The sequence below is a fragment of the Cercospora beticola genome, chromosome 1, assembly GCF_033473495.1.
Source record: "Cercospora beticola chromosome 1, complete sequence".
NCBI classification, from domain to species: Eukaryota; Fungi; Ascomycota; class Dothideomycetes; order Mycosphaerellales; family Mycosphaerellaceae; genus Cercospora; species Cercospora beticola.
The window spans coordinates 3,557,330-3,579,940 of record NC_088935.1 but is presented as its reverse complement, the minus strand read 5'-3'; the positions used below and the strand labels follow the sequence as shown (position 1 = coordinate 3,579,940).

Here is a 22,611-nt window from a genome sequence, read left to right as displayed (position 1 = left end):
CACCCGCTCCCATGGCATCTCCTACAGTGTTCGGTGACGCCTCTCCGGTGCAGCAGCATCGCTCTTCGGAAGCGCGAGACACGAAGCGGCAGAAGGTCACTCGAGGTAAGCTTTCCTGATGGGCACCTTGAGACTGCTCCCGCGCGTCCTCTCTGATCGGCGGATTTAGCGTGTGACAACTGCAAGTCTCGCAAAAGAAGATGCACTGGAGAGCTGCCTTGTTATACGTGCCATGCGAACGGAGCTCAATGTACCTATCGTTCCCGATATACTCGTGGCCGACTGGTTGCTCCTCAGCCAGCTAATTACCGCGGAAGCAGTTCAAGCAATATCACGTTGACCCCCACGCATCAGCAGCAGGGCAACGCGGATATCGCCTTTGGTCAGACACACAGCGAACCACCAGGGAACTTCCTAGGCACCCCGAGTTCATCTCATCAAGCTTCTCCCGAGGTGACGAACACTTCCGTTGGCCACTATGCAGGCACCATCAGTCCTCACGTGTTTCTGCGACGGACGTTGCAAAGACTCCAGGACGATGAAGCTGGCGTCAATTCGACGCCCGCTCTCGACGGATCGTCTACATCTATGTCCATCTTTGCACACGGAGATAGACCGGCACCTGCAGTGGATCATAGTGCATCGACACTGCCGTCTTACCAGTCCACATCGACCCTCCTCCAACATTATTTCGATCTTTCAATGCCCACAATAAGATTTCTACATCGCGGTACAGTTGAAACTTGGCTGGATGCCTATCACGATGCGGAATCCAGAGGCGGAAGCGCTGGCCAGCGATATCCCGCCCGCGAAGCTGTAGTACTTGTGGTCATAGCTACAGCTCGCCTGTTGAACGTGGATGGCGGCAAAGAAATTCTCGACGCTGATGAGACTTCTTGGCACGAAGCTGAGCATCTGTACCAGATGGCGCAGAGAAGGCTGCAATCAGAAACGGGTCGTTGCAAGCTAGAGAGTGTTCAAGCTCGGCTTGCCTCTTGTTTGTACCTGTTGCAAACCTCCCGACCAAGTCAGTATCTCAATTCCTCGCTGAGTGTTGAACATGAGGAAGTGCTAACAACATATGTCCAGACCAGGCAGTGAGTGTGTCATATATATCGATTTTTTCCACTCAAGGTGCTGGCTAACCAAAAGTGCGATGCAAGTGGTATATGCTAGGGACGACAGTACAGCTGCTATTCAGTCTGGGTCTCCACAGGTCTGACAACAGCAAGTCAGATGCAATTATTCGAGAGTGTCGCAAACGCGCCTTCTGGGCCTGTTCTACCCTCGACACCTACCTTTCGGTCATCATGGGAGTTCCGGCTCTCATCAATTTAGAAGAAGTCGACCAGGTGCTACCAGAGGCGATAGACGATGGTTGCCTTGCTGCGACGGGTGTGACTTTTGATCAAAACAGAAGAGATAGTATCATTCAGGCATCGATTTCGCATGCCTGGATCATGCGTATCGTGAAGAGAGCCGCCCGCGAACAGTATCTAAAGGAACGGAAACGCGGTGCATATGATCTGGAAACTGCCGCAAGATACAACGCTGAAGTGGATGCTTGGCAATCGTCGCTGCCTGCCGTGCTCTCGGGCGCAATACACCCATCCAGTTTGGTTGCCACATTTCGTCGGCAGCTGACTGTGATAACACTTGCACACGCTCATGCGCAGATGCTCATTAACCGACCATCTTTGCTCGTCGATTCATCCCGGTCCACACTGAGAGACGCTCAAGTCCAATTAAGTCTCCAGGCAGCTGAGAAGGCGTTGGACACTGTTCTAACAACATCGTTTACCAAGCACATCTTCCAAGCATTCTGGTTAGTACTCCAATTCAGACTTTCAAATTTTGCACTAATCTCGAAATTGCAGGCACACACAATTTGTGTCATTCAATGCCATATCGATCATCTATGTCTGGTTTGTGCAGCGCAAACACGGGCGCTTGCCGCCGTTGAGCACACCACTCAAGGAGTCCCAACTCTTCGAGCTTGCCCAGTCCGTTCAGCAGCATTTGGCAGAAGCAACCAAATCCAATGCTCCCAGCCTCCGCTACAACATCGTGCTCGAAGAATTGCAGCAAGAGGCGCAACGCCCAGTGGCTGAACACAGACAAACACCGCCGGCATCTATCCCATCACAGCAGAACCCAGCTCTGACCAGCCACTTCGGAGGTTCAATGGCAGACCCGAACAGCCTTGCCGATGTGGACCGAGTACTGCAGTCGGTCGAGGCTACGATGCCTGTTGCGTCGCTGGATACATACAGCAGCGATTTCGCCCTCGATCCGAATCTGTGGCTGACACTGGATTCCTTTCCTTTTACTAGCCTCGAGCTGCTCGATTGAGGATTGTCGACCTTCCAGTTCTATGTTATATGGACACAGTCGCGGGAGTCGGTCTGCTAAATTGAGTCACCATCGTATAGTCTTTGCTCGGACCCTTGACTGTGTGGGTGGTGGTGAAAGAGCGCAACGAGATACCACTGAAAGGAAAGCTGTACTTCGTCCAGTACATGTCTTCAACACAGAGATGATCCGCGCTCGCCGAGCAGGCACCTTGAGCTTTAGCCTCACTCGGATATGCGAACTGCAGATTGTGGAACAGATAATCCACCTCCAGGTCGCTCTCTGGTTTCACGAACCAGATGCTAAGCTGATCCTTCGCTTCGGAGTATCGGTATACATAGCTTCGTCTCGCTGTCATGGCTGCACCAATCTGGAGCCGGAGCACCCCAGTCTCTTGGTAGAGATACTCGAGGTCGAATGCCTCGCCACTTTTGTCTGGGGTTGGTGATCGAGGATGGAAAGAAGCCTCGCCTTCCAATACGCCCGAAGGAAAGCTCGACAGTCTGCTGTCGATATTGCGATTGAGTCGCCATTTGCCCTGCAGAGCTCGAAAGGTAGCGCGAGCCACATATTTGCCATGCGTTGTGCAAGAGAGCCATGTGTAGTGAAGGTCTTGTACAATCGCTTTTGCTTGGGCTTCATCATCACCCGCTGACAAGTACCTTGCAGGTGATATTGGTCCCTCACGTTCAGCAAATGCGCCGTCGTTCCTTGCCAATTGGAGATGTGCAGCAAGCTCTTCGACGTAACCGAGATAGTCTCCGAACCTGGTGATTGTCAGTGAAACTCCGCGTGAGCAGGCAGGCACAGCACATACCAGTATTGCGGCACGAATTGGCTGCGATTGCGCATCGCTTCCCTCAGTTTCAGCAACGCCGCAGGCTCCTCATACCGAGGTACGGGGCAGTCGTGTTGTTCGGCAAGCCAACGCTGTGCAGTGAAGCGCGCCTGCATTTCGATCATGGGCCAGTAGGGTCCTAATCATCAATCAACGTTGCACTACATGCCTGCGAAATTCCTTTCTTACTCACCTTCATAAAACCCGATGAACGCCATCTCTGGCATAGCTTCTGACATGGTTTGCCAACCCGACAGAATTAGTGGAAGCCTCATGCTGCTGGGGCAGATTTGCAGCTTTTCCGAAACATCCAGAGGAAGAAAGTCGATGGCTGTGATGGGCGAGTAACCTGTTGCATATATCACCGCACCCACATTCTCTATCGTGAAAGTTCCATCTGCGCCTTGTACTTGGGTCACGCACGTCCCGTCTTCTGCGTTCGATATCTCAACAACTCTCCCGGAGTGGACCTCGATCAATCCGCTCCTCACAAATTCTGGGTACGTCTCCGATAGCGCCACGTACACTGCAGAACGTGGTTCTGAGGGCGGTATCACAAGAGCTGAGGAACCCAAATCTGACTGGTCGCCGCCAATCTGTGCCTGCAGAGCGTTGTGAATCATGTCTTTCACAGCTTGTGTTAACTGACCTGCGTTGGCGACAATGGGACCAGGAGGACGCTTAGACAGTTCGTACAGCTTCAGATCTAGCGGCAACAACGAGACGTTCGATGTGTCAGTGGGATTATATGGTGGCAGGGCATAAAGTGGCCGGGGTGTGATGTGTACGATCTTGCAAGATTTGTACTGTTCTTTCCTGCCCTTTCCTGGTGACCACGATGCATCGGACAATTGCTGAGCCACTGCAGCAGCGGCCTCGCCTGTGGTAGATCAGTAAAGCAACTGTGCTCGGGTGAAAGTATCATACCAGCAGAATTACCCCCGCCTATCATCAAGATCTTCTGGTCAGCAACATCGGAACGATTCGCGAAGAGATCGTCAAGCGTCCGAAACTCGGAGCTGTGCATGGTCTTCACCTTCAAGGCTGTCGCGACATTTGGCACGTTGTCCTTGATAGGTCGAGGCTGAGAGAAGAAGCCTGAGCCGATGAGCAGATAATTGAAATCCTGGACGTGTTCACGGCCTTCTCCGTCAAGGGCAGTCACTCGCCAGCTTGTTGCTGTCTTCTCCGTCTTTGTGATATGATGGCGAAAACGGAAACAGTCGCTAGGAATATTCTTCGTCCGATATGCCTCGAGATACTGATTGACCTGCCAGGCCTTGGGAAACATAGGCACTGAGTCAAGACCAATGGCATTCCAATCCAGGTCTGAGAACGCAACAGTGAATCGCGAGAGATTCGTAGGGGTGTCCGGGTGTAGATAGCCTTCATGTGGCGACATCCGGTCAATGGCCCAAATACCGCCTATTCTGTCCTTCTTTTCGAAAATGGTAACATGAAAAGACTTGGATTGGAGCAGGACTTTGGCACTGGCGAGACCTGAACATCTCACAGGCTCAGCGCCGCCACGAAGCCGTCCAACCAACAGCCTTACCTGAAGGACCAGCGCCCACGATGCAGACCGTCTTCATAGCCATTGGGCACCTGCCAGATCTGCTCTTCTCAGTGTACTGCGCGGCGTCCTGTGATCCAGCGCAGTATTGTATTGTCGAGGAGGCAGCTGCAGCTCCAGCTCCTGCTCACTACACTTTGGCGGAATATTGGTTCTTCCGCGCCGATCCTGGATCTGCTGACTGCTGACGCAAGTATTCAAGGTACTATACATATACCAGGCAGCCGCAACCACGGGCATATAGCTTCGCCAATTGGACAGCACCCAAGCACAACTCACATCTGCCAACATGTCGTCAGGTCAAGGATACGGCTCTGCCTACAACGCACCCCAAGACGGCTTCCCGTCGACGAACCCGTGGGCAGATCAAGTGCCGCAATCCACGAATCAGCAGCAGCAACAGCAGCAGCAAGCACAACAGAGACCGTCTGGCTACGAGCCACCTCCAGGCCCGCCACCGCGTGGCAACACTTTCAATGAGGAAACTTTCGTACCGGAGGACCAGAGGGGCGAGCAACGCGAAGCCCTGGTAGCTATTCGCCATGCACCCGATGGCATCTCCCATATTGATGACCTCGCAGGAGCAATTCGAGATGAACAATACGAAGCCAGAGTCACAGGCAGACCGGGATGTAGCTCAGTTGTCAGCAGAATTCCCGCGCATAGATTCATCCCTCGTTGCCGCCCTCTACTCCGATACTCAATCAGTGGCAGCAGCGCGAGAGATGCTCACGGAGCTGGCGGCAAGTCAACAATAGTCGACATGTGCAAGTCAAGCGTGAAAAGCAATTCGAGCGGTTTAAGCACAGACAGGCGCTGTTACCACAGATCGTGGACCGAGAGCACAGGGAACGTGGATGCCTGATTTTAAGCCTGATGTGGGGTCCCGATGTCGCGCCCACTGGTGCTCGGCTTAAGTACCTCGTCACAGTGTTGGTGCCGAGCTGTCACCAGCTCCATGCACCATTGCCACAGCTCATTGCTTCTCGCGGCAGCTGTCTTGCTTGCAGTATAACAAACAACTCGAGAACTCACCCTTACCCAATTCATGTAGGCGAGCAGTTGCCACTCTTCGTCCCATTCACCTGCTGCCGAACCTCCATCATGTCTCCGACGCCATTGCGATGTCTCGCGCAACAGCTCGGCAGCCAGAGCTCCAAACGCACCTTTGCAACATCACGTCGAGCGCTGGCAGATTATGTGAGAATAGTTGAAGTAGGTCCCAGAGATGGGCTGCAGAACGAGAAGACTAGTATTGCGCCCGAGACCAAGATCGAACTGGTCCATAGGCTGGCGAAGACAGGCTTAAGAACGATCGAGGCCGGGTCATTCGTGCATCCAAAATGGGTGCCACAGGTATGCAGCGAATGTCCTTAGCTACGTGGATGGCACAGGCATTGAACAGTCCTAGATGGCAGCGTCCGACAAAGTCCTCTCCTCGATCCTGTCAGCACCACCGCCAGGCGATGTCACCTACCAGTGGCTGCTCCCCAACATGAAGGGCTTAGACAACTACTTCAAAGTGATGAATACCTCATCCTCAGCTCCTGACGGGTATCCTACACCTCCACCATCACCGACCAGTACCGACGACGGCCCTGCCTTGAACACGTCGAGCCAAGATCCAAACGCTATGCCATCTGCGACCTCGGGAGTGGAGGCAATGTCAAAAGCAAAGACTGGGGGCCAGAGGCACGAAGTTTCAATATTCATGGCAGCGACCGAATCTTTCTCTAAGAAGAATACGAATTGCAGTATACAGGAGTCATTGGATCGATTCGCTCCATTGATTGCGGAGAGCAGCAAGGCGGGCTATCCCGTACGTGCATATATCTCAGTCGCTTTGGGCTGTCCGTTCGAGGGACCCAATGTAGATCCGCATCGCGTGGCAGAGTTGGCAGCCTCACTTCTTGAACTAGGAGCAGACGAGATCAGCGTAGCAGATACCACAGGCATGGGAACAGCTCCTGCGACCAAGAAGCTGCTTCAGACTTTGAAAGAGGCGGGTGTACAAAACGAGGATATTGCGATGCATTTCCATGACACGTTTGGACAAGCGCTCATCAACACCATGGTGTCGCTTGACCACGGCGTCAGGACTTTCGATTCGGCAGTCGGTGGACTCGGTGGATGCCCATACAGTCCCGGAGCTACAGGTAATGTAGCAACCGAGGATCTCGTATATTGCCTACATAGTCTTGGAGCGAATACTGGGCTTGATCTCGAAGAGTTGAGCAGGATCGGAAGTTGGATAACTGCTCAGATTGGCAAAACGAATAGTTCGAGCGCAGGGAGGGCAACTCTAGCGCGTCTATCTCGAGAAGGGAACGCGTAAAGCGTACTAATGCAACGTATTACATTTCATACTGTTCCAGGTTCTGGTCGCGATACTCCTGTGTATCATGCGTATTAGGCGCGCGAGGTCACACGTTTGTTCGGGCTTGATTGTCGAACGTGGTAATCACGCGCCAACGAGATCAGACCTCGCTGTGCAGACATTGGTAAACACGAGAGGCTCTCGCTTCACCTTCATTCTCGCCCGACCTTGAGTCGCTTCATGACGAAGCGGTGCTGGGGCTCCGGCTGGCACCGAGCAGTGGCCGATGTCCAGATCTGGAGGAGGAAAGTGGTATTGAGCATGTAGGTTTCGCTGTGTCTCAAGATGGCCGTTGCGGGCTGTTGTCAGCAGCAGGAGTATGAGCTCCGAACTGCTCCTTGTATGCTTGACGTATCTGAGACATGTGTCAGCCTGATGCTAGACGTTCAGCGGGCAGAGGACAGCATACACCATCGAAGGGGGTCTTGCCATCCCCGACATCAAGGTAGAGAACGCCGTAGACGCAAACGAAGACGATGCTGCCCCATTGCGCGAGCTTGACGCCTTTCGTCCAGTTCGGCCGTGCCCACTTCAGCTGTGCGCGGCGTCTATAACGGCGCTCGAGTCGGAATTGATGCTTCTGGGAGAGCTTGGCGAATTCGGGTGGCCATGTTTTCTTGCACCGATACGGGTTGTCCTCGATGGAGTGTGGGAAGAAGGGCGTATTCTCTGGCACTGATGGAGCCTTGCTGAAGAGACCTGCGAAGAGGGATGTCATGGCGGGAGAGTTCAGTCCATGGGCGATGGGAAGATGATCGCTGGGAGATGGTGTTGTTGAAGATGCTCGGCTGAGTTGCTGTGTCCGACCTCGCGCGTCGGCCTCTGGAATTTGTTGCAAGCATGCTCCGAGTCACAAAGATACTGCCGCCCTCGCCGCTCGATCTGCCCCTCCACTTCCCCCACCACTCCCTCCTCCCATCTCACGACGTCGCTCGCTCTCCATCGCCTGTCTTCGCAGCTGCGGGGGCTGCGTCGTCTACCGCTGCCAACCCGAACACCTATCAAAATGGCAGCCGTGCAGGCCAGCACTCAGCCGGCCAAGGGCACGTTGAAAATCGAGAACACGGACAAACGCGATACGCTCATCGCCAGCGAGAAGAAATACCAAAAGCAATGGCAGGACAGCAAGGTGTTCGAGCAGGACGCTCCGTCTCTGCAAGATGTGCCCTTCCACGCCATATCGCCCTCGGAGCTGCGTCAGAAACACCCCAAGTACATGGCCACCATGGCCTACCCCTATGTCAATGGCACTCCGCATTCCGGCCACGCTTTCACGGCCAGTAAGCTCGAGTTCGCGGTGGGTTGGGCGCGCATGCAAGGCAAGCGAGCTCTCTACCCGCAGGGTTTCCACTGCACCGGCATGCCTATCAAGGCCTGCGCTGACAAGCTGGTGCGCGAGATTGAGCTCTTTGGACAGAATTTCGAGAAGTGCCCTGTGGACAACGGTGAGAGTGCGGAGGCCGATACCGCGCCGCCCGCTCCTGTGCAGAACACCACCAAGGAGGATGTCACCAAATTCACAACCAAAAAGTCAAAGGCAGCTGCCAAGGTCAATGTGGCCTTGAAGTACCAGTTCCAGATCATGCTGGCTATTGGTATTCCTATCGAGGAGATTCACAAGTTCGCCGATCCACAGTACTGGTTGCACTACTTTCCTCCCCTCTGGAAGCGTGACTTGGACAACCTGGGATGCAGAGTGGACTGGCGAAGGTCCATGGTCACGACCGACGCGAATCCGTACTACGACGCCTTTGTGCGGTGGCAGGTCAATCGTCTGAAAGAGATGGGCAAAATCAGGTTCGGCAAGCGATATACAGTCTACTCGCCCAAGGATGGTCAAGCGTGCATGGACCATGACCGAGCAAGCGGCGAGGGCGTGGGTGTGCAAGAATATACAGCATTGAAGCTACGCGTGAAGGAATGGGCAGAATCAGCGAAGAGCAAGCTCGAAGGCAAGATACCCGAGGGCGGCAACGTGTACTTCGTCCCTGCAACTTTGAGGCCAGAGACCATGTACGGGCAGAACTGCTGCTTCGTCGGACCCAACGTGGACTACGGAATATATGAAATCAAGAAGGGCGAGGAGTACTACTTCGTCTCAGACCGAGCCGCAAGAAACATGGCGTTTCAAAGCATTTTCCCGGAGTGGGGAGTTTTCCCTAAGGTTGCCGATTTCAAGGGATCGGAAGTAGTTGGCACACTTGTCAATGCACCGCTATCTGTCCACAAGGATGGAGTCTACATTCTTCCTATGGAATCGGTCAAGCCAACGAAGGGAACTGGCGTTGTCACAAGTGTTCCTTCCGACTCCCCAGATGATTACGCGACAACCCTCGATCTGCAAAAGAAGGCAGATTTCTACAAGATCAAGAAGGAATGGATCGACAAGGAAATCGTGCCGCTCATTGAGACGCCTGATCATGGCAACCTCATTGCGAAGAAACTTGTGGAAACCATGAAGATCAACTCACCCAAAGACGCAAAACAATTGGCCGAGGCTAAAGAAATTGCATACAAGGAAGGCTTCTACAAGGGCAAGATGCTCATTGGGAAATACGCCGGAGAGCGTGTTGAGGAAGCAAAGCCCAAGGTGCGGCAAGACTTGATTGATGCTGGCGAAGCGTTTGCCTACGCGGAGCCAGACGGACAAGTCATCAGTCGATCAGGCGACGAGTGTGTCGCTGGTCACTTGGATCAGTGGTTCATGAATTATGGCGAGCCTGAAAAGTCGGGCGATCCGGATTGGCAACCAGCGGTTTTGAAGCACGTGCAGAACAAGGATGGTAATGGACTCAACACATTTTCCACTGAAACCAAGAACGCTTTCGAACAGGTACTCTTCTGGCTTGCACAATGGGCATGTGCTCGAGGTTACGGTCTTGGCACCAAGCTGCCGTGGGATCAGACGCAACTGGTAGAGAGCTTGTCCGACTCTACGATCTACATGTCGTACTATACGATCGCCCATTTGCTCCACAAGGACATTTTCGGCAAAGAGAAGGGACCGGCCAATGTCTCAGCAGATCAATTGACGGATGATGTTTGGGATTGGCTGTTCTGCAGGACTGAAGAAGTCCCGAAGGAATGCTCCATCCCAGAAGAGACACTCCACCGCATGCGCCGTGAGTTTGAATACTGGTACCCATTGGATCTCCGTGTATCTGGAAAGGATTTGATCCAGAATCATCTTACATTCTTCCTCTACGTACACGTCGCCTTATTCCCACCGGAGTACTGGCCACGTGCTATCCGAGCCAATGGGCACTTGTTGCTCAATGGCGAGAAGATGTCCAAATCTACTGGCAACTTCCTCACCCTATACGACGCGACCGCGAAGTTTGGTGCTGATGCGACTCGCGTCGCTTTTGCCGATGCAGGCGACACTATTGAGGACGCCAACTTCGACGAAACCGTTGCGAACGCCAATATCCTTCGACTTTTCGAGCTCCGACAGTGGTGCGAGAACGTCATCCTGGACGCACGCGTGCTCAAGGATGGGGTGTCGTATGCCGAGGTGAGCAAGAATGAGAGGCACAAGACGAACGATGTCATCGTCCGCACTGGAGAGAAGCTTTTCTGGGATGAGCTATTTGAGAACGACTTGAACGGTCTTGTCAAGGAGACGGAGCAGCGGTACCACGATGCGGACTACAAAGCGGCTCTCAAGAGCGGATTCTACGACTTCACGAACGCCCGCGACTTCTACCGCGAGGTCACCAAGGCTGCAGGCATCGGAATGCATCAAGATCTGGTCACGAGATACGTGGAGCAACAAGCTCTGATGATCACCGTTGTGGCGCCCCACTGGGCAGAGCACATCTGGCTCGAAGTTTTGAAGAAGCCAGACACTGTGCAGAACGCTCGCTTCCCACAAGTCCCAGACCAGAAACCAAACCTGACTGCTGCGCGCGAGTATGTGCGCACAACTCAGAGCAACATCACGGGAGCCGAGGGCGTTCAGCTCAAGAAGATGGCCAAGGGCAAGCAAACTTCTTATGATCCCAAGAAGGACAAGAAGCTCTCCATCTTCTTTGCGCAAAAATTCCCGGCGTGGCAAGACAGCATCATCGATGTCGTGCGTCAGAACTTTGCGAACATGAAGGTCGACGTCGGAGCAGTGAACAAGAGCCTGCCCAAGACTGAAGTCAAGCGCGCAATGCCGTTCGTGAACAGTCTGAAGAAGAATTTGGAAAGCGGCATTGACCCAACGACCGTTTTTGAGCGCAAACTGGCCTTCGATGAGGCTGCTGTGTTGCACGAGATGGTACCTGGCATCAAGCAAACGGTGCAGAAGTGCGCCGTCATCGAGGTCGTCCTGGTCGACCCAGAGACCAAGACTGGTAAGATTGTGGCCGGCACACCTGGTGTGAAGATTGGTGAGGAGAAAGAGACCCTGCCACCATCTGCCGAGAATGCTGTACCTGGTCAGCCTACCTCGTTCTTTGAGAACACGACATCATAAGCCGGTGCACAGGATTGTCGGAATCAATGAGTGTAGGTCTGTGATGTGGGTATGGAGGGCAGAGATGTCCTGGCCGGCCACTCTGTATTGCTCAGGCGCCGAGCCTTGCACGATGAAGATGTAAAACGAAACGGGAACTGTAGCAAAAAGTGTAGGCAACTCTGCCATGCAGACTCTGACCCTCAATGTCTACTTCTAATTCCGCTCTATTGACATCTGTGTTGTGCCCAAATTCAAATGTATCCTTTATGCATTGGATCTTACTGAGCTTGTTTCGTGTTGGCGCTGTATCCAAGCTTTGATAGCACCATCCGTATGCCCTGAAACACTTTTCTATCCACATATTGGCGCCTTCATGACCGCTGATGGTACCTGTGCTCTGACCCCATGCAATGTTGTATATCCAATACTCGCGCATCAGCAAACGCATTAGCACCTAGAGACGTGCCTTCTCTGAGACAATCTCCTCGCCAGATTCGCTGTATTCAATCTTCTTTCCAGTGACCAAGCTCTTTTGCAACGCGCTAGCAATCTTCACAGCAGCAACGGCACCTGCCAGCTCGAATGGTGGCTTCGTGCCGTCCAGAACGCATTCTGTGAACTCGTTCGATTCGGTGACGAAGGCGTGTTCGAAGCGGTCGTAGTAGGTCTGGGGAACGTCCTTGCGGATACCCGTACTCTCGTGCAGAGAGACTAGGTTTTGCTGAGGATTGCCATTGACGACAATTTTGCCGTGTGTGCCAATAATCTCGGTGGTGTCCTCCTGTCCTGCAGCCATCATGCGTGAGGCGTAGAAGTAGGCAATCTTGCCGCCGTAGAACTCGACGATACCGATGCCGTTGTCGACATCTTGGTACTTCTCCAGCTCGGTGAGGCGTGCGTTGATGCCAGCGGCGGTGACGCTCTTCACTACGCTGTCCTGGCCGAAGTACCAAAGGGCAAGGTCGATGTCGTGGATGTTGGCGTCGACGAAGATTCCGCCGCTGAACTTGGCATACTGTACGAAGTAGTCGTCGTCGCGATGCTTGTCGCATGTCTGCGATCGGAGTATGGACGGCCGGCCAATGTCTCCATTCTGCACACGGCGAGCAGCATCTCGGTAGCTGGCATCGAAGCGGCGCGAGAAACCGCACATGACAGTCAAATGAGGCTTGGCCTGAGCGGCTTTCAAGACATTCTCGCAGACCTCGATGCTCGTTGACAGCGGTTTCTCGCACAGCACATGCTTGTCGGCCTCAATGGCACGCACCGCCTGCGCGGCATGTTGTGTGGTGATGCCCGCTACCACGACGGCTTCCAGGCCTGGGTGCTTCAAGAACTCCTCATAGTCGTTGTAGAGCTTAGTACCGAAGGGTGCGAGTCGCTCCTTCGCCCATGCGAGTGCTTTCTCATCCGGGTCAAAGGCAGCCACGAGGTCTGCTCGAGGTGTGCGTTCGAGAAAGTGCAGAGCGTGTCGGGCGCCCATTCGTCCAAGACCGGACACGCCGACCTGCAGCTTGCGGACCATAGTGAAGGAGGGGGAGGGGGAGATTTTGGTGGTGGCTGCTGCTTCGAACTGTGAAATTCAATCTTCTGGAAAGAACAGCAATCGAGGAAGAGTGCAAGAGAAGATGATAGATTGTCCTGAGGGATGATGCTATTGCCCTTGGTGGACCTCACCGAATTTTGTAACTTGCGCGAGACAGTCGACACCAACAGTGTGTTCGTTGGCGCGCGGAAAACATCACCAACAACGCGCAGCGCAACAAGTTGGTGTCGGTAGCAACTCCACCCGCTCCTCCACCGCCAGACGAACTCGCATGCACGAGGCTCCGCTGCCGCCCAGCGGAAGGCGGAATGACCCAAAGGGGTAAGGCCGTTGCTGGTGCTGCAGGCAGAGTCCGAAACGTCATTACGTGTGCCTGCGCGAGCTGCTTGTCCCTGCTGATCACCCCGCTAGAAGGCACAACAGAAACTCACAATTCCTTCCACACTGCATGAACGTGGTAATTTGCTCCGCTGCTCGTATCTCTGCCTTGTGCAACACACCTCGAGCGCTGTGTCTCGTGAAGCTAAAAGATGTAAAGTCTGACCCAGGTCGCGATGAGAGTTCGGTCACAAAATGGACGTAAACTCGGCTCTTGGACCCCCAGGAGCCGAGTTTCTGTGGTGCTGCCGCCTCTGCCCCAATTGTGGAATGACATATTTTCAAATGCCGACATTTCGCCCTCGGCGAATGCTGCCAGCAGAGTGGGATGAGCTCGTTGTAATCACGCCCGAAGACAATTGTGCTCGCGTCACGCTGCTCTGTGCAAAACCAGTCCACTTCTCGTCAACAAGCTGTACACATTGACATACACATTCTCAAAATCATGGCATCCACGTTCACTCTCAACACTGGCGCAAAGATTCCAGCAGTAGGCCTGGGAACATGGCAATCTGGTCAGTTTTGAGCCCGCTACATCTCGTCGTGAATTGTTATTCTAATAAAACGCCGTTGTGGAGACCCGGGACAGGTCAAGGCCGCTGTTGCACATGCCCTCAAGTCGGGCTACCGCCACATTGACGCAGCTTTCGTGTATGGAAACGAGAACGAAGTGGGAGAGGGGCTGAAAGAGGCTTTCGACTCCGGGATCAAGAGAGAGGATGTCTTCGTCACATCAAAGCTGTGGTGTACATACCACCGAAAGCCTGAGGAGTGCCTTGACGAAGGTCTCAAGCGCCTCGGTCTCGATTACCTGGATCTCTACCTGGTCCACTGGCCAGTACCTATGAATGCAAACGGCAACCACCCCTTGTTCCCCAAGCTTGAAGATGGTAAGACTTGTCGTGAGGACCATGCAATTGCAGCCAGCTGATTACATGGCGTGCAGGCTCTCGCGACCTCGATCGAGAATGGTCACACGTTTCCACGTGGAAGAGCATGGAGAAGCTGCTGAAGACTGGCAAAGTCAAGGCCATCGGTGTTTCGAATGTAAGCTGAGTCCGAAGCCTCTGCTGCGAATGCTCCCATTGCTAATGAGCGACAGTACTCGGTGCCATTCCTAGAGGAGCTCCTTAAAGAGGCCGAAGTCGTGCCTGCGGCGAACCAGATCGTACGTTCCATGCCCGAAACCGCCGCGTCTCCTCACCCAGCATGCTAACGCAAGATCTCTGCAGGAAAACCACCCATACCTCCCACAATCAGAGATCAGCGAATTCTGTAAAGAGAAGGGCATCCTGGTCGAGGCCTACTCGCCATTGGGTAGCACAGGCAGCCCGCTCTTCAAGGAGGAGGGCGTGCAAGAGCTTGCGAAGAAGCACAACGTCGGAGCAGGAACGATCTTGATCTCTTATCAGGTCAGCAGAGGTCATGTGGTGCTGCCCAAGTCCGTGACGCCACAGCGGATAGAGGAGAACCTGAAGACTGTGCAACTGAGCTCTGAAGACGTTGCATCGCTCGAGGAAATCCACAAGAAGAAGGGACTCACAAGATTCGTGTATCCAGAGTTTGGTGTCAACCTCGGATTCCCAGACAAGCAATAAGTTGTCGGATAGGTGCGTGTTAGAGATTCATCATAGATCGCCGAGCATCTTTGCAGAGTAGTCACTCGTGCAGGAGATAGAGTCGCTCAGCAAATCGTTTCCAACCTCCTTCACCGATTTTCGCTCTTTCGTTCTTTCTCAGCTTTGTGTCGAAGGACGCTTTTCAGGCCATCGTTGTGGCGTGCAAGCAACATCGCATCATCCTCGTTGATGACAGAGCGTCCAGCATGCCGAGAAAACGTCTCGAGATCCGCGGAAATGGTCGTGATCCTGGCCGCAAGCATCTCGGTCATGCCAGCTATAAACGTTGGCGCGGCATTGACGCTTGGACTTTGCTCTACGGCAATGGCGTCAACGATCTTGCCAACCGAATGCCACAGCGCTGCCTTGAGCCTCTCCTCGTCGCTGTGTGGTTGTGTAGCCATGGCTGGTGCTGAAATGGAGGGATTGTGGGGGATGGAGGCTGGAGTGTAGGCCGAGGAGCTCGTGCGGACGTGTCTGGAAGCGTGAAGTCGTTGCCAAGATTACGCGTCCGCCCCCTTCAGCCTTCCACTCCGCCCTCTTCCACTCCTTCCTCCCAGCACCGCCATCGTACTGCCGACCTCAAGATCACACCGGAGCCACCGTCTGGAGACCTCCACTGCCTACTCGTCCTGCGAGTCATGTGTCGGCGGGTAAGAAGCACAATGGAAGCGGCGGAATGTGCCAACGCGCTTCACGCGAAGAATGTATCTTCGCCCGGGACAGCCAGCACCGCTACACCCTCCCGCTAGCCACACGATAGTCAGACATGCCTGGCACATCGTTCTATGGGACGGCGTTTCATCTGCTCAAAAGTCGCGACATGGCGCCGTCCACTGCCTGTCGCCGCGCATCACTTCTCTTCAACCATGGCTTGTCTTCGTTGCTCGGGGCGTGCAATGCGGGCCTTTGTTCTCCTCTGGTCCACCGCGGTAGTCGCTCATATGGAAATGAGCTGGCCATATGCCTTACACTCCAAGTTTAACCCGGCTAATGATTACACGGCCATTGACTACAGCATGACATCGCCCTTGTCGGCCGATGGCTCCAACTTCCCGTGCAAGGGCTATCAGAATGATCGACCTTTCGTTCCAGTGGTCACATATGTTGCTGGCTCGACATATAATCTAACATTGGCTGGGACGGCGATGCACGTAGGTCATGCAACAGATTGAAGTACCTGCTGAGTTGCAGACTAATCCTCCAGCAGGGTGGTGGCTCCTGTCAAATATCTCTCAGCTACGACAATGGAGCTACATTTCGCGTCATCAAAAGCATCATTGGCGGATGTCCACTGGCGTCAACATACGACTTCACTATTCCCTCCTTTGTGCCGGAAGGTGATGCTCTCCTATCATGGTCTTGGCAAAATCACGCGGGCAATCGCGAAATGTACCAGAATTGTGCCCAAATTACCATCAGTCCTAGTGCAAGTCAACGCAGAAAAAGGCAGAGCTTCAAGACGTTTGAAAGCCTACCCTTCATCTGGAAGGCCAATCTTGAGGGCGTCAATGGCTGTGCCACTACGGAGAGGAATGATCCTGTGTACCCAAATCCGGGCCCTGATGTCGTATACGATGCTGGACACAGTGCCTCAAGCGTTGCTACCTCAGGAACGTGTGACTGGCCAGCTCCGTACGGCATGACATATAAGGACTTGGGGGATAGTACCTTGCCACCAGGTAGTGATAGCTCACCCACTTCTGAATCCGATCAGATTGCGAACGAGGCTCCGGATTATATCGACGCACCCACCACTGCTCCAGAGCCAACCCAAGCTGCAGTCACATCTGAAGAACCGCTGGGAGACAGCGCCACCGAGACTAGCTTGGTCGTTCGATCTGCGTCCATTACTGCTGCTGCGACTCTCCTCGATGCGCCCAAAAAAGTCGTGGCCTCAGACATACGCACAGTGACCGTTACAGCTGATTGTGAGACTACGATCACCGTCACGATACCCGTAGGGACTCCAGTACGCACTATGCTTACGACGACACGTACGATGCCATCGAGTCGTCAAGCCGGTACTGGAGCCACTTCGACACCTCAGCCTACGTACGCCACACAAGATGCTAATGCCTTCTATCTTCCTTGCGTACCTGGCACATTCTTATGTAAGTCCATCCTCACATAAGCCTCTGACTCTAGGCATCGGTCACTGATTCAAGGTCGCCAACACAGGCACCAGTCGTACAACGTTCCTGACTTGCAACTACAATGATGGCACGGTCGCATCTGACGAAACCTGGGTCTACTTGACGAGCCAAGAGCGCACCGTGGCTGCGGGCATGGAGTGCCTGCCGATGCTTGCACCTCATGCAAATTCTGTGCCACTTCAGGAGCAGCAAGGTAGCACTCCAGTGGGACAGTACCGAGACGATCGCTATGTTGCGGCGCGACCTGAAGGCCCATGTGACGTTAACGGCAGCCTGAAATGTACCGACAATGGTCGACTTTTCAGTGTTTGTGATACTGGCGGCTGGTGAGCGCCTTTCTCCGAGACTCATTCGTGCATATGCTGATCAGAGTGCTATCACAGGATATCGATGGGCCCGGTTGCCTACGGTACGGTCTGTTCCGACGGGATGATCATTGCATCGACGACATAATGCACAGTCATGACATGAAGTATGATCTTTTGTACTTTTATACATAGTTAACGAAGTCACAATAATGCGCCAGGAGCAATCGTATTTGGTCGACCACCTCAAGGTCCCGCTTCACGACTCATTCCGGCTACTATCAATAATGACCTTCAACACCAGCTTGCCATCCGCATCCTTCGTCTTACCTGCCATTTCGAAAGCCTTGACGGCCTCCTCAAGCCCCGCAAACCGATGAGTGATTAGCTTCGAAAAGTCTGGGCCTGTTGCGGATTTGGACGCCTGGAGCACAATATCGATGCTCTCTTGATATGTGTTGGCATATCTGAATACACCAACAATGTCCACTTCACGCAACGCCGCAGCTCCCAAAGGTAATGTCTGGATAGGATGTCCCATTCCCACCAGCATAATTCGACCTCCGGGCTTGGTTGACTATCACAATATTAGCTTCACCGCACGCAAGAGTACCAGCGCGACACTCACATAAATTCCCGCTTGCACGCAGGACGGCACGCCTGTACACTCAAACACGACATCCACCTCGCCAACATCTTCTAGTTTTGTTATCTCGGCGGCAGTCTCTTTTGCAATTTGGAGGTTCTCATCGATATCTTTGCCTCGCCGCATGGGCACGGTATAACTGGCGTGTGCGAATCCATTCTGTACCGCAAATTCCAGTCGCCCGGCATCAATATCGGCAATGATCACCTTCGCTGCTCCTTTCAATTTTGCCACAGCTGCACACAGCAGACCCACCGCTCCTGCTCCATAAACAATGACGGTTGCATTGGCGGGCATGAGACTCCTCCTGAAAGCATGCAATGCCACTCCAAGAGGCTCTAGCAAAGCTCCAACATCCAGGCTCAGCTCGTCAGGTAGGCGATATACCCACTTCGCAGGATGATTGATCTTTTCCTGCAACGTCCCTTGGAAATGGGGGAATGCCTTTCCACTGCTCCTGAACCGCACGTTTGGACAAATGTTATAGCGACCTTCTTGACATCTTTGACATTTCTCGCACGGCAGTCCGACTTCAAGTGCTACTCTATCGCCTGGCTGGAAATTCGTCACCGCGGAGCCAACAGCAGAAATGACTCCGGACGATTCATGGCCGAGACTAAGAGGTTCGCGAACGAGGATATCGCCGTTGCGGAAGTGGGAGTAGTAGTGCAGATCGCTGCCGCAGAGACCCGTGGACGCGATGCGGATTTGTACTTCGTCTGCTTCGGGCGCTGGGACTTCTCGTTTTTCCTGATCTGTAAGTATGAGCGGGTAGGTGACTGAGTAGTAAGGATACTTACCACGCGGAGGTCTTTGGCGGCGTGAAGCACCGAAGCTTGGATTTCCTCAGCAGTCATTGTGGAAGAGGTCAGCAGTATGGATCTCAGTTGCCTTGGAGAAATGTGCTTCAACAGGCCGACAGCGTGCCGTGGCCTGATATCAAGGACAAGACAAATCTACGGCGGCGCGTCGGTCGTTCGACAGGCAATACACGGCTCTTGCGCGTTGGTGGGGGGCGGCGGTCGGCATTTGGTCTTGCCCCGCCAAAGGCCACGTCGGCAATTGCATTGGCTGCAAAGTCTCATAACCAACGACTGTTCCATGCTGCACGCGTCTGCTATTCAGTACCGCAGTGCATTGCTTCAACATGGCCGCATCAGTGATATCCTTCTTCAGCCTGGATGGCAAGACGGCGTTAGTGACCGGTGGCACGCGCGGCATTGGCCAAGCCATGGCCATTGCCCTGGCAGAGGCAGGAGCAGATGTCCTTCTGGTGCAGGTGTGTTGTGCGTCCTGGACTTAAACTATTTCTGTTCTTCCGCTCACACTCAGCAGCGAGATGAATCAAATCAATCGACAAAAGAAGCCATCGAAAAGCTAGGCCGGAAAGCGCAAATCTACACAGCTGATCTCGCCTCGAACGATTCATTGAAGCGTCTGGTACCACAAATCGAAAAGGACGGCCACAAAATCGATATATTGCTCAATTGCGGCGGTATCCAGCGCCGTCACCCAGCCCATCAATTCCCAGACGAGGATTGGAACGAAGTCCTGCAAGTGAACCTCACATCAGTCTTCACATTGTGCCGAGACGTTGGTGCACATATGCTATCTCGCGATCCGGATCAGTACGGCAGACGAGGCAGCATCATCAATGTGGCCAGTCTGTTGACCTTCCAGGGCGGGATCAATGTTCCGGCTTATGCAGCTTCGAAGGGCGGCGTTGGGCAATTGACTAAGGCCTTGTCGAATCAGTGGGCGAATCAGGGGATTACGGTGAATGCCATCGCCCCTGGCTATATCGCGACTGAGATGAATACGGCTTTGATCAATGACGAGAAGCGGGCGGCGTCGATTCTGGAACGTATACCGGCGGGAAGGTGGGGTTCGCCTGATGACTTCAAGGGGAGTGTGGTATACTTGGCAAGTCGGGCGAGTGCTTATGTCAGTGGCGAGGTTCTGACTGTGGATGGTGGATGGATGGGACGGTAGGAGAAGCTGTATGGGCTGGGCAGCTGCATTCGGCGTGAAAAGAGATGCGTGAACTATACGCCCTTGAGTCAAATCATAACATGATTTTACCGTGTACTGTACAATGTATAGATTCGTCGACTTGGTGTGTACACCATCACCTTGTCGCTGCAAATTGCTGCGAGCATTGTTGTGTGGAAGCACGTTGTTAGGCGGAATGACCAAAACAGAACAAATCCGCCCGCCAGTCAGAACTGCTTCAGGGTCTTGCGTGGTGCTCCAGGGTCTCACTTCTCCAGAGCAGATCCCCCAGGGCAGGCAGGCCGGCGCAGGCTATCGAGCCACGCCAGCTCATCCGTATGCGCTGTCAGCCATTGGCCTGCCGCTGCAGTTTTGTGATATCACGCGCACCGTTCTCGTTAGGCAGATCTGCGGCTGTCGGCGGTCGTGGAAGAACCTCACGCCTATTCAGACCTCGACTGCACCAGCTCCGAGATCACCAAGCCTCACTGGGCCCAATAACTGGGTCCTGGAAAAACTCAAGTCACCGACAGCGCTGTTTGGGAAGTGTATCCCGTGGCCAAGCGCTCCTCACGGAGCCTCTCGGGCCTCCTCTTGCGCCGTGGGACCTATCACAAGCACAAGTCCCTCCTCCGAACTCCACAAGAGAACATCATCGGATCCGCCGAGGGCGTCCGCTAGGCGTTTGATTTTTCCTGCTGACGCTTGCTCTGTGGGCCCCTCCGGCCTTCGCCCTATGCTTTCGCCCACATGGCCATACTAGTGCATCAGAACCGCGGGCAGCCAGGCCTGGCGCAGTCTCAGCGGCAGGTCATGCTGCAAGAGCTCGTAAGAGGTGGACACCTGCTGAGATTGTGCCTTCAGGCTAGACTGGGACTTGCTCTCAACCAGCGAGGGCTCTTGCAAGCCGTCTTGCCCTCCGCATCTTCGTAAGGCAGGTGGAGAACCATGCTCGCTGCCACCTGAGATCCTACGCAAATCTACCATAAGTATCGACCCGCCACCAGCAAGAACGACTCTCATTCTATCACATCAACTTCCACTTTTACATCCGTTGCACTTTCTATTCTTCAGAACATCAACATCAACTGACTTGGTGTGTTCTGATTTAATTCTACAACAATGGCACCAATCGCTATTGAGACGCCCAATGTGGCAGAGAACTTCAACGACCACAAGGATGGTCTTGCGTTGGAGGCAACTTCGGACGCCATCGACGAGGTCAACGTCCTCAAGGCTGCCATGAGAGTAAAGAACGGCACAGCCACCCAAGAAGAGAAGGACATCTACGAGAAGTCCCAGTTCGATGCAGAGAAGGACAAGACCCAGTTCCGACAATACGAGGAAGCTTGCGACCGTGTCAAGAATTTCTACCGTGAACAACACGAGAAGCAGACTGTTGCCTACAACTTGAAGGCCCGCAATGACTTCAAGTCAAAGACCCGTGCACAGATGACCATCTGGCAAGCCATGGAGAAGCTCAACACACTCATCGACGAGTCCGACCCCGACACCTCGCTCAGCCAGATCGAGCACCTTCTCCAATCCGCAGAGGCCATCCGCCGTGACGGAAAGCCAAAGTGGTTCCAACTCACTGGTCTGATCCACGACCTAGGCAAGCTCCTCTTCTTCTACGACGCACGAGGACAATGGGACGTCGTCGGCGACACCTTCCCAGTAGGCTGCCGCTTCGACGATTCCATCATCTACCCGGGCACCTTCGAGAGCAACCCAGACAGCAAAGACCCAATCTACAGCACCGAGCACGGCATCTACACCCCAGGCTGCGGCCTCGACAACGTCATGCTCAGCTGGGGCCACGACGAATACCTCTACCACATCTGCAAAGAACAAAGCACCCTCCCCGATGAGGCTCTTGCCATGATTCGTTACCACTCTTTCTACCCATGGCACAGCGCCGGCGGCTACCGATGGATGATGAACGAGAAAGACGAGAAGATGTTGCAAGCCGTCAAGGCTTTCAACCCTTATGACCTTTACAGCAAGAGTGATGGTATCCCAGATACCCAGACGCTCAAGTCATACTACATGGAGTTGATCAACACCTACTTCCCACCACGAGAGGGCGAGACTGAGCGAGTCATCCAGTGGTGATTTGCTTTCCGCCTGATCACATTCTGCAAAATTTGAACAGAACAGCGGCATCACAAGGGCGTTTTGGGGCGTTGTCGGGTAGCGATATGTATTAGCTCCTGCCTGGGTAGGCGGTCGAGTCTGGGAAGAAAAATATCATAGAAATTATGCACGAGAGATAGCATCAGCTGAAAAAGCTGAAACGACGAATTATGAAGTATTTTTGCAACTCCCTCATAATACGCTACTTATTTCCCGTTCTGCACGTGTTCGAGTCACTTGTCACACGTG

At 53.7% G+C, this 22,611-nt stretch overlaps 13 protein-coding genes across 13 annotated transcripts; 8 read left to right on the top strand and 5 right to left on the bottom strand.

Moving 5' to 3' along the window:
• Positions 1 to 11: 11 nt before the first annotated feature.
• Positions 12 to 2,352, top strand: RHO25_001457 (uncharacterized protein; the record flags this gene model as incomplete). Its single annotated transcript, XM_023594065.1, has 4 exons — positions 12 to 105; positions 170 to 1,027; positions 1,153 to 1,825; positions 1,878 to 2,352. 4 exons carry the CDS (start codon positions 12 to 14, stop codon positions 2,350 to 2,352), a joined length of 2,100 nt encoding a protein of 699 aa, XP_023458829.1.
• A 25-nt stretch (positions 2,353 to 2,377) lies between these two features.
• On the bottom strand, positions 2,378 to 4,788 carry RHO25_001456 (uncharacterized protein; the record flags this gene model as incomplete). The annotated part of the gene is made up of 5 exons (XM_023594064.2): positions 2,378 to 3,119; positions 3,170 to 3,329; positions 3,384 to 4,070; positions 4,118 to 4,690; positions 4,746 to 4,788. The coding sequence occupies 5 exons, from the start codon at positions 4,786 to 4,788 to the stop codon at positions 2,378 to 2,380; spliced, it is 2,205 nt and encodes a 734-aa protein (XP_023460007.2).
• A 264-nt stretch (positions 4,789 to 5,052) lies between these two features.
• Positions 5,053 to 5,521, top strand: RHO25_001455 (uncharacterized protein; the record flags this gene model as incomplete). Its single annotated transcript, XM_023594063.2, has 2 exons — positions 5,053 to 5,292; positions 5,345 to 5,521. The coding sequence occupies 2 exons, from the start codon at positions 5,053 to 5,055 to the stop codon at positions 5,519 to 5,521; spliced, it is 417 nt and encodes a 138-aa protein (XP_023460006.1).
• Positions 5,522 to 5,867: 346 nt separating this feature from the next.
• Positions 5,868 to 7,098, top strand: RHO25_001454 (uncharacterized protein; the record flags this gene model as incomplete). The annotated part of the gene is made up of 2 exons (XM_023594062.2): positions 5,868 to 6,119; positions 6,175 to 7,098. The coding sequence occupies 2 exons, from the start codon at positions 5,868 to 5,870 to the stop codon at positions 7,096 to 7,098; spliced, it is 1,176 nt and encodes a 391-aa protein (XP_023460013.1).
• Positions 7,099 to 7,420: 322 nt separating this feature from the next.
• Positions 7,421 to 7,858, bottom strand: RHO25_001453 (uncharacterized protein; the record flags this gene model as incomplete). The annotated part of the gene is made up of 2 exons (XM_023594061.2): positions 7,421 to 7,495; positions 7,550 to 7,858. 2 exons carry the CDS (start codon positions 7,856 to 7,858, stop codon positions 7,421 to 7,423), a joined length of 384 nt encoding a protein of 127 aa, XP_023460012.1.
• Positions 7,859 to 8,146: 288 nt separating this feature from the next.
• Positions 8,147 to 11,602, top strand: RHO25_001452 (uncharacterized protein; the record flags this gene model as incomplete). The annotated part of the gene is made up of 1 exon (XM_023594060.2): positions 8,147 to 11,602. One exon carries the CDS (start codon positions 8,147 to 8,149, stop codon positions 11,600 to 11,602), a length of 3,456 nt encoding a protein of 1,151 aa, XP_023460015.1.
• Positions 11,603 to 12,038: 436 nt separating this feature from the next.
• RHO25_001451 (uncharacterized protein) lies at positions 12,039 to 13,109 on the bottom strand (the record flags this gene model as incomplete). Its single annotated transcript, XM_023594059.2, has 1 exon — positions 12,039 to 13,109. One exon carries the CDS (start codon positions 13,107 to 13,109, stop codon positions 12,039 to 12,041), a length of 1,071 nt encoding a protein of 356 aa, XP_023460014.1.
• An 844-nt stretch (positions 13,110 to 13,953) lies between these two features.
• RHO25_001450 (uncharacterized protein) lies at positions 13,954 to 15,106 on the top strand (the record flags this gene model as incomplete). Its single annotated transcript, XM_023594058.2, has 5 exons — positions 13,954 to 14,023; positions 14,087 to 14,398; positions 14,455 to 14,555; positions 14,611 to 14,676; positions 14,741 to 15,106. The coding sequence occupies 5 exons, from the start codon at positions 13,954 to 13,956 to the stop codon at positions 15,104 to 15,106; spliced, it is 915 nt and encodes a 304-aa protein (XP_023460009.1).
• Positions 15,107 to 15,216: 110 nt separating this feature from the next.
• On the bottom strand, positions 15,217 to 15,531 carry RHO25_001449 (uncharacterized protein; the record flags this gene model as incomplete). Its single annotated transcript, XM_023594057.1, has 1 exon — positions 15,217 to 15,531. The coding sequence occupies one exon, from the start codon at positions 15,529 to 15,531 to the stop codon at positions 15,217 to 15,219; it is 315 nt and encodes a 104-aa protein (XP_023460008.1).
• A 384-nt stretch (positions 15,532 to 15,915) lies between these two features.
• On the top strand, positions 15,916 to 17,736 carry RHO25_001448 (uncharacterized protein; the record flags this gene model as incomplete). The annotated part of the gene is made up of 4 exons (XM_065602112.1): positions 15,916 to 16,281; positions 16,338 to 17,241; positions 17,309 to 17,609; positions 17,667 to 17,736. 4 exons carry the CDS (start codon positions 15,916 to 15,918, stop codon positions 17,734 to 17,736), a joined length of 1,641 nt encoding a protein of 546 aa, XP_065458184.1.
• Positions 17,737 to 17,847: 111 nt separating this feature from the next.
• Positions 17,848 to 19,091, bottom strand: RHO25_001447 (uncharacterized protein; the record flags this gene model as incomplete). Its single annotated transcript, XM_023594055.2, has 3 exons — positions 17,848 to 18,165; positions 18,217 to 18,984; positions 19,035 to 19,091. 3 exons carry the CDS (start codon positions 19,089 to 19,091, stop codon positions 17,848 to 17,850), a joined length of 1,143 nt encoding a protein of 380 aa, XP_023460010.1.
• A 290-nt stretch (positions 19,092 to 19,381) lies between these two features.
• Positions 19,382 to 20,226, top strand: RHO25_001446 (uncharacterized protein; the record flags this gene model as incomplete). Its single annotated transcript, XM_023594054.2, has 2 exons — positions 19,382 to 19,513; positions 19,570 to 20,226. 2 exons carry the CDS (start codon positions 19,382 to 19,384, stop codon positions 20,224 to 20,226), a joined length of 789 nt encoding a protein of 262 aa, XP_023459930.1.
• Positions 20,227 to 21,348: 1,122 nt separating this feature from the next.
• RHO25_001445 (uncharacterized protein) lies at positions 21,349 to 22,341 on the top strand (the record flags this gene model as incomplete). The annotated part of the gene is made up of 1 exon (XM_023594053.2): positions 21,349 to 22,341. The coding sequence occupies one exon, from the start codon at positions 21,349 to 21,351 to the stop codon at positions 22,339 to 22,341; it is 993 nt and encodes a 330-aa protein (XP_023459929.1).
• Positions 22,342 to 22,611: the final 270 nt, after the last annotated feature.